Source organism: Vanessa cardui, chromosome 18, assembly GCF_905220365.1.
Source record: "Vanessa cardui chromosome 18, ilVanCard2.1, whole genome shotgun sequence".
NCBI classification, from domain to species: Eukaryota; Metazoa; Arthropoda; class Insecta; order Lepidoptera; family Nymphalidae; genus Vanessa; species Vanessa cardui.
The window spans coordinates 3,730,113-3,744,777 of record NC_061140.1 but is presented as its reverse complement, the minus strand read 5'-3'; the positions used below and the strand labels follow the sequence as shown (position 1 = coordinate 3,744,777).

At 32.8% G+C, this 14,665-nt stretch overlaps 2 protein-coding genes across 2 annotated transcripts; one reads left to right on the top strand and one right to left on the bottom strand.

Annotated features, from left to right (window-relative positions):
- Nucleotides 1-1,154: 1,154 nt before the first annotated feature.
- On the bottom strand, nucleotides 1,155-6,834 carry LOC124537239 (ATP synthase subunit alpha, mitochondrial). Its single transcript, XM_047114012.1, has 10 exons — nucleotides 6,651-6,834; nucleotides 6,155-6,277; nucleotides 5,668-5,781; nucleotides 5,103-5,367; nucleotides 4,251-4,475; nucleotides 4,001-4,170; nucleotides 3,813-3,907; nucleotides 3,273-3,492; nucleotides 2,776-2,943; nucleotides 1,155-1,641 (listed from the first exon to the last, which is right to left on the bottom strand). Exons 1-10 carry the CDS (start codon nucleotides 6,714-6,716, stop codon nucleotides 1,429-1,431), a joined length of 1,659 nt encoding a protein of 552 aa, XP_046969968.1. The 5' UTR covers nucleotides 6,717-6,834; the 3' UTR covers nucleotides 1,155-1,428.
- A 532-nt stretch (nucleotides 6,835-7,366) lies between these two features.
- Nucleotides 7,367-14,543, top strand: LOC124537458 (PX domain-containing protein kinase-like protein). Its single transcript, XM_047114312.1, has 11 exons — nucleotides 7,367-7,588; nucleotides 7,661-7,849; nucleotides 8,001-8,097; nucleotides 8,587-8,693; nucleotides 9,584-9,700; nucleotides 10,337-10,580; nucleotides 11,212-11,454; nucleotides 12,079-12,281; nucleotides 12,502-12,582; nucleotides 12,673-12,784; nucleotides 13,141-14,543. The coding sequence occupies exons 1-11, from the start codon at nucleotides 7,487-7,489 to the stop codon at nucleotides 13,218-13,220; spliced, it is 1,575 nt and encodes a 524-aa protein (XP_046970268.1). The 5' UTR covers nucleotides 7,367-7,486; the 3' UTR covers nucleotides 13,221-14,543.
- Nucleotides 14,544-14,665: the final 122 nt, after the last annotated feature.

Below are 14,665 nucleotides of genomic sequence, written 5' to 3'. Positions count from 1 at the left end.
ATCGATGGTCCTGCCGGGCGGTAACAGCTCATAATGAATGATGCCCTTCCAATCCCACCATACACACATCATTACCTTGTTGCGAGTTAATCCGGGTTTTGCCACAGTCTGTGAAGCTTGACCGACCTTTGTCCACGATCTTTTTCGCACGTTCTTGTCGTATGTGATCCACTTTTCATCACCAGTTATCAGCTTCTTCAAAAATGGTTCGGTTTCATTACGTCGTAATAAAGAATCACAAATGAGTAAACGGTTCATTAGGTTTCTTTCAGTGAGTTCATGAGGCACCCATATATCGAGCTTTTTTGTGTACCCAGCTTTATTCAAATGAGTCAAAACCGTTTTGTGGTCAATTGCCAGTTCTTCAGCTACATCGTAACTACTAATATGCCGATCTTGCTCCACTTTTTCAAAAATGGCATCAATTTTGTCCGTAACAGGGCGACCAGAGCGAGATACATCTTTGATATCAAAATTTCCGGCTTGAAAACGCTTAAACCAAACTTGCGCTACTCTCACAGATACTGCATTAGGTCCATAAACATCACAAATTTTTTTCGCGGCTTGAGTTGCATTTTTACCTTTTTTATAGTAAAATTTTAAAATGTATCGAATTTCTTCTTTAGATTCACTCATTTTAACAACAACAAAAACAAATGAAAATTACACAAATTCCTAATTCGAATTTGGAAGTGCCTTCTTTAAAATTAAAACTTTTTAATGATACCAAAACCAGCCAGATACAAATGGATGGCCAAAGAGATTTTATTACAAGTTCATACATACTATATGCGAAAAGACTTTTTCCCCAACCTAATACTTCAATCTTATAATTCTGAACTGACTGAACAGAATAATTAAAAATTTTTGATTTGTGGCCAAATTGTAGCCACTTAACTAACACTAAAGGCTTTAAATATATTTTGGTAAGTACATACTACCAGATTGCTAAGGATAAATTCTAAGGTAAAATTATGTTTATTTATACAACGAATATTTAGATTATGTAAGGATATTTATTTTTACTTATTATGTAACGTTATTATATAATATAGAATAATATTTCTTTCCGTCTTATTTGGTTGAATACTATGCCTAGATACACTTAGTTAATATTTATTAATGTAATGATAATGGAAAATAAAAGGCTCAAATAAATAATAGTTTTATTTATATATAACCACTGCTGACTCCAAAAGATAAATACATTCCATGATTGTATTCACATTCAATACAGTCCATATGAATGATCACTACTAGACCACTGATTGAAGCATAAAGCTTTTAATAGATTTGAATGCTTCCTTTGATGGTCACTTAATATTTTACTGATTCTTTCTTGTCTTAAGATTGTACAATACAGGATTTCTTTTTGATTGGATAACTTTGTACAATCTTAAAGCAAGTTCGTCGTAACTAGGCTTTACTTTACTGCGCTGTGAAAGTAGCAAGGAAGTCAGTGACAATCTTCTTCAATGACGCATCGGATTCAGGTGTGATTTGACCATCCTTGGCGATTGTGCTGAGCAGGCCCTGGTGGCTGGTCTTGATGTGCTGGGTGAATTCCTTCTCGAAAGCCGTGATCTTGGAGGGGTCCAGTTTGTCGAGGTGTCCACGGACACCACAGTAGATGATGGCAACCTGTAAGTAAAATTGAATTTTAAGTTTTATTGAATTTGTTTAGGTTATTCTAAGATTTAGTAGTATGATATAAAAAGAAAACAGAATGTATCTTATACATATATAAGAATATTCTAGAAAATACTACTAAATTTCATTAAATATAATAAGCATTATGCATTTGCAAATATTATGATCAAAACCAGAAATTGATTTTCTTATATAAGACCTAAATACACTACTGCTTGATATAAGTTTGAACCACCTTAACTAAAGTACCAAATGAAGTCAATCTCAAAGTAATTTATGTGTAAAAAGCAAGGTGATTAGTTTTCAAATAAAGTAGCCATTTACACATAGTCATACTTCAAATAATGCTGGAAATATCTATTGTTGGAAAATATATATATATTTTAAATTGTCTTTTCATCAAAAACTCTTCCTCCAAAAGGAAACTTTTTATTGCCTCATACAGAATATTATTGAAATTTGCTATATTTTCCTCTTGGAAGGAAGGACTTTGTATTCATACATTCTTCATCCAGGCTTTGAGGTAGTTACAATTATGTTTGTAAGCCTGTCCATTTTGGAATTTGAATATACACTGCACAATTTGGGACTGTGCCTTTGTTTATTATCTTGTTGGAAAATAAATATTGTTGCTGTAGAGACTTAATGAATGTAAAATATGAAATGTACAAGAATTTTCATGGTTTTAACTCAAACCAAACCTTCAGTGTCATTTCTCAGGGTTTTATAAAACCAAGGGACTAATTAGCTTAGCATTTCTGAGGTGTCTTCACTGTGTTTAGCTTATGTGGTTTAGATTGGGGTTTGTTGACTTTGGTGAAGATTCTATTTTACTTGCTAGCAACAATGAAATTATCTTCACAATTAAAAGCTAATATTTCTCGGTATTCCCAAGCATGGCAACCTTAAATCAAGTTAAAAAGTCTTGGACAATGTAAGTTGGATGGTGATTGCACATTAAGATTTTTCTGTTTAAGAAAACAGTTATATCACAGTTACACTGCTACTTTAGCATTATAACCATTTTTTAGTTATAAATCACAAATTATTAGAGATTTTACAAGTTGTCTCATACTTTTATCCAGCAGTGACAATCAGTATTATATTTATAAAAATTTTAATTACCTGTTCCTCAATGGCCATGGGCACATACTGTCCTTGTTTGAGCAGCTCAGTAAGACGCATACCACGGTTAAGCAGTTGCTGAGTAGCGGCATCCAAATCTGAACCGAACTGGGCGAAGGCAGCTACCTCACGGTACTGAGCCAACTCCAGCTTCATGGATCCAGCAACCTGAGTGATAAAGAAAGTATTAATATAGGTTATAATTTATTTAATTTTGCTTTTCTAGATGTCATGAGTCTCTTCATGTTTCTACTCAATGAGTATTAATTGAAGTAAAATTATGAATAACCAGCAAATATATATATAAATGAACAATGCTACTATGCTACTCAATTAATTCATATTTTATTTACTTCTTAAAATTGTTTATATTTCCCATAAGTGATTCTGTAAAATTTACACTGTTGGTTCAAAGATAGAATAGCAAAAAGATTTTTGTTTCAAAAATGTAATTTAAGCATTCAATTACACATAAATATTATGTATTTCTTTCGAACCTGTTTCATGGCCTTGGTCTGGGCAGCAGATCCTACACGGGATACAGACAGACCGACGTTGATGGCTGGTCGGATACCTTTGTAGAACAGCTCAGTTTCCAAGAAGATCTGGCCATCAGTGATGGAGATTACGTTGGTGGGAATGTAAGCAGATACGTCACCAGCCTGAGTCTCGATGACAGGGAGGGCAGTCAAAGAACCACCGCCCATTTTGTCTGACCTAAAGAATTCAGAAAGAATTTGTATAATTAAGAGTTACAATGATTTTGTGTTTTAATTTAAATATTTTTAATTTTGTAATTTGACTACACTATAGAATTACTGAAGTGCCGAAAGTGTGAATATTAACAAAAAGTAAATTAAGGCTCATTAACATTAATGCAAAATTTGTTTAATATAATTGGTACCTTTGTATATTCTCAAATCAAACTTAAGCTATTTTCTTTTTTTTTAAAATGAAGCACTGAATTCAAAGAAAATTGATTTACACAATAAAATGTTTTAGCCATGTTCTTGTATTTTCTATTAATAAATACATACATCTTGGCGGCACGCTCAAGCAGACGGGAGTGGAGGTAGAACACATCACCAGGGTAGGCCTCACGACCGGGGGGACGACGCAGCAGCAGAGACATCTATCAATAATAATAGTGGATGTGTATAAAAATTCCTAAATTCAATAAATTCATTATTGAAACCAAGTCCAGTAATTATAAGATTATTATTACCTGACGGTAGGCGACGGCCTGTTTGGAAAGATCGTCGTAGATGATAAGTGCGTGCTTGCCGTTGTCACGGAAGAACTCTCCCATGGCGCAGCCAGAGTAAGGTGCCAAGTACTGCAGAGGCGCGGCGTCAGACGCGGTAGCAGACACGATGATTGTGTAGTTGATGGCACCTTTGAAAGCATTAAAATTTAAGTATACAAATGTAATTCATTTTCTTATAGAAACATAAATTAACACAATATAATTTTACCAGCATCAGTCAGCCTCTTGACAATCTGTGCAACAGTAGACCTCTTCTGACCGATGGCAACATAGATGCAGTAAAGCTTCTTCTTCTCGTCTTCACCCTTGTTGAAACGCTGTTGGTTGATGATGGTGTCAATAGCCAAAGCAGTTTTACCGGTCTGACGGTCACCAATGATCAGCTCACGCTGTCCACGACCAATGGGTACTAGGGAGTCCACGGCCTTAATACCTGAATGGGAAATATAACTGTATGAGGTTTATTCATTTTTTAGCCACCATCTTACCTAATACTTAATAAATAATCACAATATTAGTATTAATTTATGTGAGATCACAATTATAGTAGTCATTTTAAAGGAATATAAAACCTATTGGATGAATGGTATAAGTAAAGGTGTTTATGAAAAAAAGATTACTAAACTAGTTAATTCAAATAGTTAATGAGGACATGGTGACTTGGGTAACTTGGTTAATTTTCAATGTAAAGATTAGTTAATTTATTTTTCTATGGCAGGTGACCATTTACCATGAACTCTGTAAGCATTTCACCAATGAGCTGAATTTACATTTTCACTGAAACAGCTCATGTTAAAATATTATTAGTAAGACAATAAATTTTACTATATTTAAGATGTTTTTTCTTTCAGAATTATGTGATTTTTAAAATTTTTCTGAAATACCTATTTTACATATTGTGATTCAAGTTAATAATTTCCAAGTTTTCTCACTATTGTCAGTACAATCAAAATCAATATGGTCTTATAATGCATATTTTACATAATGATTTTGATTATTTATGGATGACTTTAAGAAACAGAAGGTGGGGTCAATTTAGACTAATTATGTAACATCTTACCAGTCTGCATAGGCTCGCGCACAGACACACGGGGGATGATACCAGGAGCCTTGATACCGACACGCATACGTCCCTTGGTGTCAATGGGTCCTTTGCCGTCAATGGCGTTTCCGAGAGCATCTACTACGCGACCGAGCAGCTGTTCGCCGACGGGGACGTCTACGATGGCACCAGTACGTTTTACAATGTCGCCTTCCTTGATCAGCTTGTCGTTACCGAACACTACCACACCAACGTTGTCAGCCTCCAAGTTGAGGGCCATACCCTAATAAGATTACATAAGAGTTTAATAATGTTTACCTTAAATTCTATATCTAATAAATTTATTTATGAAAAGAAATATTGAAATATAAGTACAATAAATATTTTCACAAAATTTCAATTTAAGTACATAAATATTTATGTTTTAAATAGATGTCATAATTTGAACACCTCAAAAAAAAAAATTATTTGAAAATATTTTTTTACAATTATCCATTAAATAAGAGATCTCAACTTACAAGTTGGGTTTCTGTTATCATTATAGAATACAATTATACTATACAATATGAGCAACGAAACAAACCTTTAAACCAGAAGAGAATTCCACCATCTCTTCAGCCTGAATGTTCTTAAGACCATACACACGGGCAATACCGTCTCCGATGCTCATCACACGGCCAGTCTCTTCCAAATCGGCCTGGAGAGTTAAATCAAATATTTATAGAGTAGAGATTACAATATGTTTAAACTAAATAAAAATTATTTTCATTTTCATTAATTTACCAATTCCTGTGACAAATATTTTTTCATTTTAAAAAAATCACTTTGTTCTTGAATTTACAATAATTTATAGTAAAACAATAAATAGGTATCATTTAACAAATCATTGTTTTTTTTTATCAAATTAATATTTTTCAAACTTCATTTACATTTTTATGTTTTTTTTTTTTGATTTAACATATCATATATAATAATATTTGTTACAAAATATATTTTTCTAATATAACCTTAACAAGAATCTACTTCAAATTGATAAAGTGCTACATAGTTTATATAACATGTATACTAACCTTGGGTGCGGCACCGAGGATTCTCTCCTCCAAGATTGTGGAGATTTCGGCAGCCCGTTGTGTGCACGAGACATGGAGCTTGCGGGAAGCCACCGACACGGCGGGCACAGCGACCTTCGACACCTACCATCGAATATTTGAAATTAACTAATAAGGATAACATTTCGCTGAACTAAAATCCTATTTGCGATTAACGCCACAAATTTGAAACTAAAATTAATACACTAAAGTGGAAAATGGACATGCTTTTGACATAAATTGATTCGGGCTATATTACATAACACAATTTTCTGAATATGATAAGTATCTTATAATTTATTGACGCTTATTTAAAATGATTTTTAATTCCTTACATATTAGAATGTAAGATTACGTATAACTTAATTAATAGCAATTTCATGAAATATACGAATATATGGGGCCGACATTGCGGTGAACATAGTAACCGGAATGTATATATTTTTTAGATAAAATGTACTTAAAATGAAATAAATACCTGGGTGGCAGCATTAGGCAAGCGCCTGGCCACCGAGGAGGCCAAACGAGCGGAGATCAGCGACATTTTTAACAAATATTTAATTTCAATGGTAGACTGAAGAACCGTGTAACACTCCGCTCGCGACTCGTTGCGATATTACAGGAAATGACACAATCGATCCTTGTCTGTGGTCGAATAGTACTGCAGCTTTCGTTTAGAAAAATAGTTACCATTACATAATTTAAACATGTTAAACAAAAATACGTATATTAAATAATTTTTCAAATTCGAAATGTTATTTTTCAAAATCTTTTTACTTAATTTTAATGATACACATAAAATAATTTGGTTAAAATTAATTAATAGCATATTTAATTGTTTCTGAACTATCTTACAGGATGTCGAACTTATCGCCAATTATTCTTACTCAAATATTTTAATTTTGTCCCTCCGGCTTATTAAATTACTAAAATTATTACGTTTGTAATTAAAAACAAACGACAAAAGAGAGCATCTTCGGCACATACTTAAATTATTTGTCTTAACTTTAAATAATATTTATTTTCTTATCTAAAATAAAATAAACGATCTTATCAAACATATATATAATAATAAAAGTATAAATATATGAATAATATTTATTATTAATAAAACTAATTTATCTATGTCTTCTTTTATATAAATCACTGTATAGTTATTAATATTATCTGTTCTATTTCAATTGTCTTATTTTGTCAGCTGGGAAAAGTCAGCCGACTTCAATGATCAAAACGTTTGACAATTAAAAGCGATAACAAAATGTTTGTAGCTTACTGTGTGATTCTAATAAATAATTTTAAGCTTTATAAATTGTGATGGCTATTTTCGAGAGATCTTCGCAAACCAAAGTGCAAATTGATGACACCGAAAGGCTTGAATGTGTTTTAGAAAATGCGCAAAATATCAATAATCATACCGTAAGTTTTATTCATAATTGTTATAGGGAAAAGCGACTACATTTGTGTGTTTAATATTTAATTGAATTATAGGAATATATATTGCGTGTGCAGCGAGGGCAGAATAAGGAGAATAGATGGACTGTGTCACGTCGTTACAGAGACTTTGCTTCTTTGCATGTCAGCCTACTGCAGGCTAACATTGACCTTCCTATTCCACCTAAAAAACTTATTGGAAATATGCAACCATCCTTTGTGGCTGAGCGACAAGTGGCATTGCAGGTATTTTTTTTAAAGTTCTACTTACACATATAGAAGGGATAAAAAAGATGCTTCACAATAATGTTATGAGTATTCTTTTAAATTGGTTTTCAAATATAATAGAATCACATACATATATTACTATTAAACCTTCTTGTTTGTTTTTTTTTAGAATTATATAAATGAAGTCCTGAAACACCAAGTGCTATCTTTATCATTACAAGTAAGAAGTTTTTTGGACCCTAACAATTATCCATTATCCATTAATGGTATGTATTAACAAATTATTATATTTAAAAACATCTTATTAGGATATTTAACAGTTTAATTTCAAGAAAAATGATTTAAATTCAAAAACTATACCAATAACCAAATGTATTTGATTATTATTAGAAATGCATTATTGTATCTTATCAAGTACTTGACAAATGTTTGTATATTTTATATTATGACAATGTAGATTAAATTATAATATTATAGACACACAAGAATGGTGTGCAATTCAATAAAAGAAAATTTCGATCATCAAAAACATTGCTCATAGCTTCAAATATATTAGTTGATGATTATATTTACATATTTTACTTCATTTAAATATGATTATTTAACAGGCTCTGCAGAATATATAAATATAAATAATAAATTAAATTTATGATGCTGTTTGGCCATGAAAAACTTTGGTTATAGCACTACATATATGAATTAACTTTGATATTACCATACTGATCATGTTTTGGTTTATTTTAATTTGTCCACAGAACAGGCTCTCCAGACTATTTCTATAGCTTTAAGAGGGGATGGTCAGTTTGAATTAAAAGGTCCATTAACAGATATTGGATGGAGAATAAGGAAACATTATTTTTTAGTAAGTTCAAAGACTTATGGATTTTTTTTTTAACTTGATTTGTTTAAGAGTAGAGATGGGATGATCTAGTGAGATAGTATATTTAGGTAATAAGCAATTACAAGGTCAAATTCAAAGAATATAATGTAAAAAAGCCACAAGTCAAATGGCAGGTTTTCTTTAAGGCTATGAATATGTAAAAAGAAATGCTATTATTAATATTTGGTAGTTAGCAGTTATACACATATGTTGTAGACAATTTTGACCTGAAATAAAAAGATAATTACGTCACTAGGTCTTGCTTTACTTTTGAACGACCGCGCCGTTCGTCGTAATAAGACGCGTACGTGTACGAAAAACAATTATGGTTCAACATTTAAACAGGAAAACGGCTGACTGATCAATTGCATATGCTATGCATTCTACATGCATGATGCTCAGGACGCACACTTATCGATCAACAGTTTTTCTTTCGTAGCATATTTTTTAAATAGTATGCAGTACATATATAAAAAAATAAAAATCAAAATCATTCAATCAAGTAAATATTCACTTATATTAAAATTTCTCTTAATTTGATATAGCATCTTAATATCAGTATATTTTACAGAAGATACTCATGCTACAGCTCCTACACTATTACTAGTTTTAATATCTCAGTTTTTTTGTTTCCTATTTTATTTGTGCCGGGCACAGATTATTTCGCAAATGTCACGTGCGATATCTCAGTGTTATTGTTATGCAAACTCATTTGCTTACAATAACATCAAAATGTCATTAATTGTCTTAACATTAATCTGGAGTATGAAATTGAGTCAATCTTTTTTTAATTATCATATTGTATTAAACTTTTTGCAATCGTATTTTTAAATTATATAAATAGTTTTATTATTTGTTTTTATCATTTTCAGGTCAACGAGTCAGAGAGTCAAATGAACTGTATGCTATCATGGCAGAATTATGGCCCCGACTGTACTTTACATAGTAAAGACTTACAATTAGCTTTCAAGAGTTTGCAGAATATATCTGTGAGAAATTTTATAATTATTAATTCAATATTTATTATTATTCATTTAAATTAGTATATTTTATTTTTAATAATATAAAAATAGTAAATACTAATAATATTCTTATAATATTATTAGATAAATATTTTAATTATTTTTAAAGAATGAATTATTAAAGGTCATTAGACACGTTGGAATCAGTTTATTGAATTTTTTTTTGCAACCAATAAGTTATATCTATAGAACAATTCTAAAATGTTCACGATTATTAAATTTTTGGTCTTAATTTTAGTATCTACAGTAGATAAAACAATTATTATAAAAAGGTGGTCTCACTGAAGCATATAAACAAAAGGAGGTTTAATAACGATTAAGTTAATTTTTAAATGTTCCTCCTCATCACTTCACCTTTCGTTTCATTACACGTTTTCTCTACCAAATTAAAATCTTTTTTATTGCTTCGTACTTGAACATTTGTAAACATTATATACTAAATATAACGTTGAGTTTCAAAGTATAGACGTAAATATTTTATAGTAGATTATAGACGTAATAATTTTATTTTACGAAAAAGAAGATTTAAGTTAATGGATAGACAAAACAAATAATAATTGCAGTTGCAGGTTGTTCAATACTAAAAATCATTAACATTTTTAGCATCCCTACATAGACAATGTATTAGCGATGCATACATTAGAAACGGGTGCGTACGTAGTTAGAAAAATTCACGAGAATGGAAGCATTAGAGATTTATTATATGGGACTGAGTACAATAAGAATTATTTAGCTAAATATGGAAATCCAAAGGTTAGGAAACCTTTTACGAATGGACAAATATCGCACTACGGATATCAAATTTTACAAGCGTTGAAGTTTTTGCACGACAAGGAATTGTGTCATGGTGAGCTCATTGCTTTATTATTTTTCAGAAATTAAATTGTTTGTATCTTTTTATTTAAATTTTGCACTATTATCATTAAGAAGTGTAAAGCAAAGTCACATACCCGTTGTCTGTCCCTGTGTAAGCTTAGTTTTTTATAGATAGATTGATTCAAGAGGAAAGTTTATATGTAAAATACATGCACAATATAAAACGACTGAATAACTGTGAACATTGTTAGACATTCTGCACTATATTTAATATCAGCATCGTGCGAAGCCGGAGTGGGTCGATAGTTTTCAATAATGCCGGTTTTACTTATGAATGTTTGATGCTTTTCTGAAAAATTTTCTATATTTGTGTTCAGAGATGACAATAACATGACCTTGAACGTACGCGCTTATTTAGCATTGATTAATTCATAATAAACAGGAAATTGCCAAATAATGTCTAACATTTATATGTACTGGCTATGCCCGTGAATTAGTTTTGAAAACGACTTACGATATTATACCGTTAGGATGCGTACCATCTTCAAACGTATTGATTAATGTAGTAAATACGGCATCATCTAATATTCCATGATTGTGTTCTTCAGTTTTCGACTTTCGATTGTTTCATAATAACGATACGTACTTTAAATGATTTCTAGGAAACGTCCATCCTGGAAACATAGCAATAGAAAACCAAACGGCTGTCTTAATGGACGTAGAGAACTCCCTAATGGGCGTGCCGAGTCTCTACCGGCCGTTTTTGCTGGAGCTGAAGCGAACGTACTCCGCAGAAGCGGTAGATGTCTATTGTTTTGGAAGGACATTGTACGAAATGGCGTTTGCAGCCCCACTCGAAACGTACTACTGTGACACATATCCAGAGGGAATCTCACATGATTTGGGTAGAAATACTTTTTACTCTATTTATATTTTATAATATTGCAATTGATCATTTAACACCGGATACTCATAATGTGCTTAAGGGCACACGCTCATGTAGGATATGCCTAAACACTATATATATACATGGTTCGTGTTTTATGGGCCAGGATACAAGGATGACGGAAGAATGTGTGGAATGTTCTTGGTCATTCCTATTAGAAATACTGCAGCTAGCCAGGCCCGTATTTAACCTATTGGACACCCTGGGCATAATAAGATAAAGGGACCCCTATGACTTTGAAAAACACTGTTTTATTAGAATAGACAAATAAACTTTAATTGTTCCTTATTTTGAGATCAAATACGTTACTTTGTTGAGATACTTTACTATTTTATTTCGATCTTTGTAGGTTCTGCACTTATATGAAAGTCAGAATCTTTATTTTAAAAATATGCAATTGTTTTTATTCGATTTGAAGATACCCTCAGCGATGGCTGGGCCCTGGGCCGAATTTTGTCACTTTGGCCGAGACGTAGCGAGGTGTTGGTTTGTGCGAGACGCAGCGACCAAAATGGCCAATGGGAAAGAGGGGTGCGCAGCGAGGTGTTGGTTTGTGTGTAATGAGTGGGGCACGCGTGCGCAGAGGCGGTGCTGCGCGCGTGCGTGTCGGGCGCGGCGGCGCGGCGCGGGCCGGCGGCGCTGGGCGCGCTGCTGGCGCTGCCGTTCTTCTCGCGCGCGCACGCGGGCGCGGGCCGCGCGCACCTCAAGTTCCCGCTGCAGCTCAAGGACCAGCTGCGGGCGGCGCGGCGAGCCGCCGAGGAGCGGCTTCGGCGCGGACAGAAATCGGTACCGATCCTGTGTTTTACTCTTATAAGAAGGACTGAGTGGTACTGTAATACGGTAGAACCGTCCCGTACCTTAGTCGAAGCCTGGGGCTCACATCTGGGAAGCATGAGTTGTCAAGTGCGTAGTTTAAAAATGATTAATCTCGTGCTCGGAAACGGGAATAATCTTAAATGTATGGTATATTTTTTTTTTCAAATTGAAACAATATATTGTATTTCAGGTTCGAAATGCGAAAAGGGAAGTGAGAATACAGGAAATACTCAACTCTGAGGAGGAAATGAAAAAGCAAAAGAGAAAAGCGGTAAGCTCATAAACGTTTGGAAAAATGGGAATTTATCATAACTGTGTGCGAAAATAGAAATTTATCGTAAGTGTGTGGTCCGTGTGGCAGCGGAGACGCGAGAGCCTGTGGAAGTCGAGCTCGTCGCTGGCGGACGTGAGCACGGCGTCGTCGCCGTCGCCGCCGTCGCCGCCCTCGCCGCCCGCGCCCGCGCCGCCCGCCGGTACCGTGACTATCATGCGCTCCATTCCATTCCCTTTTCATCCCTACTATAGATTGTTCAATCCATGATATATTTTATACAAATACATGTCTTCTATTTTTGCAATGACCCAAACTTGACTTCATATTCGATTACGACTGGTAATGATTTTTTTCCACTATCCCCAATATTTCATATTTTTAAACTGGTTTACGGCAAGGTATCTATGAAGATTTTCCCTGTGTGAAAAAAAAAAAACTGTTGCTCAGCCAAAACGCACCGCACCGCCACACCTAACATGCATTCATAATAAATCTCTATAAGGATCAGAGTGGTACTGTATTGTTTGATCTATAAGTGTGTATTGTTGTCGACAGCGGCGTCCTCACGCGGGGCTCTGCTGAGCGCCATTTGCTCCTTCGACAAGTCGCGGCTGTCGCGCGTCGCGTCGCAGTGAGCGGACGCGGCCTTGCGACAAGTAGCGGAACTAACTTTTGTTCAGACATGTGGTTTATTTTTCAAGTGAAATTAAAAAAAATGACAACACGGAGCATTGAAATATTTTTCGTAATTGAAAAATTATCGAAACAAAAATAAGACTATGAATGTCGTTAATATAGAGAATCTTGCCTGACAATGATAACATTGTTAAGTTTCGAGAAACAGCTTTTATACGGAATCCAATTATTTGCTTGTCTACCTTGTTTGAAACGTCTTTCTAAACAAATATTGTTTATAAAAATATCATTATTAGAACAGTTATGTTATGTTCAGAAAAAAATACTATATGAATAACACATAGGCAGATACATTTGTAATCTTTACATTTGTAAGATTCACAAGTAGCCTGAAATAGAAATGATAAAATTTGACATTAAGTGCAATTCAATTTTCTTATTTGAGTATTCACCTTTAAATAAAATCATAGTGGAGCCGAAAAGGGGCCAAGAGTGGAGAGGTCCATTGTATTTTTTTTTACCCACGGGTCAAACATAGAACACATTAGAATTAAAATTCCGTGTAATGACGTTTATAGGTGATTGTTAATATAGGAATACTGATGAATGATTTCTAAGTCTTTCTACTGGATATGATAAAAGTAAGATGCATTTTTATTAAATATTTCATAACACATATAGTTATTATTGTATCACAAGTGCGTTCAAAGATTTGTTAGAAGTTACATATTTTACATAATCATAAGTTTTAGAAATTTATGCTAACTTGATACTTTGATAAAAAACATATTTAAATATAGAACAATTCATACCAACTTATTATATATCTATTATATAACATTTCTCTTTTTTTTTTAAACAAATCTACTTAGTATTTACATATTAATTTTATATCATATTCTCTATGTATGTACCAAGATCAATATATTTTAAGGTGTTAATTTGATCTCTAAAAATTAATTTTATTTACTAGCTTTGTTTCATAAATTTCATCGTTTTTTTTTTTATAATAAAGGACCCTTGATTGTATTTTTATAGGTTAGACTCCTATTTTAGTTTGAAACTAAAATCTTCTTGAGGGTCTTCTTATGGTTTTTTGTTTTATTTCTTATATTGAAATAGTCACTAAAAGATCTTATTTACGAACATTTATAAATTAAGATGTTTAAATTTAATGAAAAAAGTGATAAATCGACTGGTCACGAGATATTTTATTGATTTATTTAATATGTAGCAGCTTTAATGTATTACGTAAGAAACATAAATTATTTTAATATAATTATTTTGTTATAATTGTAAGAGAATATATAGTTGTAATAATTTCAATTATTTTTATTTTAAAATCCTTCCCTATAAAATTCTCTTCAGTATTAATATTCAGTGGGATTATTCTCTTGCTAAAACATTTGCCCTCGTATTGGGTTGGCGCACTGATATTCCTACT

Bases quoted from the DNA above. Each gene is read 5' to 3' on its own strand.
- LOC124537239 (XM_047114012.1), bottom strand. From the start codon at position 6,716: ATGTCGCTGATCTCCGCTCGTTTGGCCTCCTCGGTGGCCAGGCGCTTG. The intron at 5,782-6,154 runs GTTAGTATACAT...TTAACTCTCCAG, and splicing joins TCCTCGGTGCCGCACCCAAG to GCCGATTTGGAAGAGACTGG. The intron at 3,493-3,812 runs GTATGTATTTAT...TGAATTCTTTAG, and splicing joins CTTGAGCGTGCCGCCAAGAT to GTCAGACAAAATGGGCGGTG.
- LOC124537458 (XM_047114312.1), top strand. From the start codon at position 7,487: ATGGCTATTTTCGAGAGATCTTCGCAAACCAAAGTGCAAATTGATGAC. The intron at 9,701-10,336 runs GTGAGAAATTTT...TAACATTTTTAG, and splicing joins AGAGTTTGCAGAATATATCT to CATCCCTACATAGACAATGT. The intron at 11,455-12,078 runs GTAGAAATACTT...ACGCGTGCGCAG, and splicing joins GGGAATCTCACATGATTTGG to AGGCGGTGCTGCGCGCGTGC.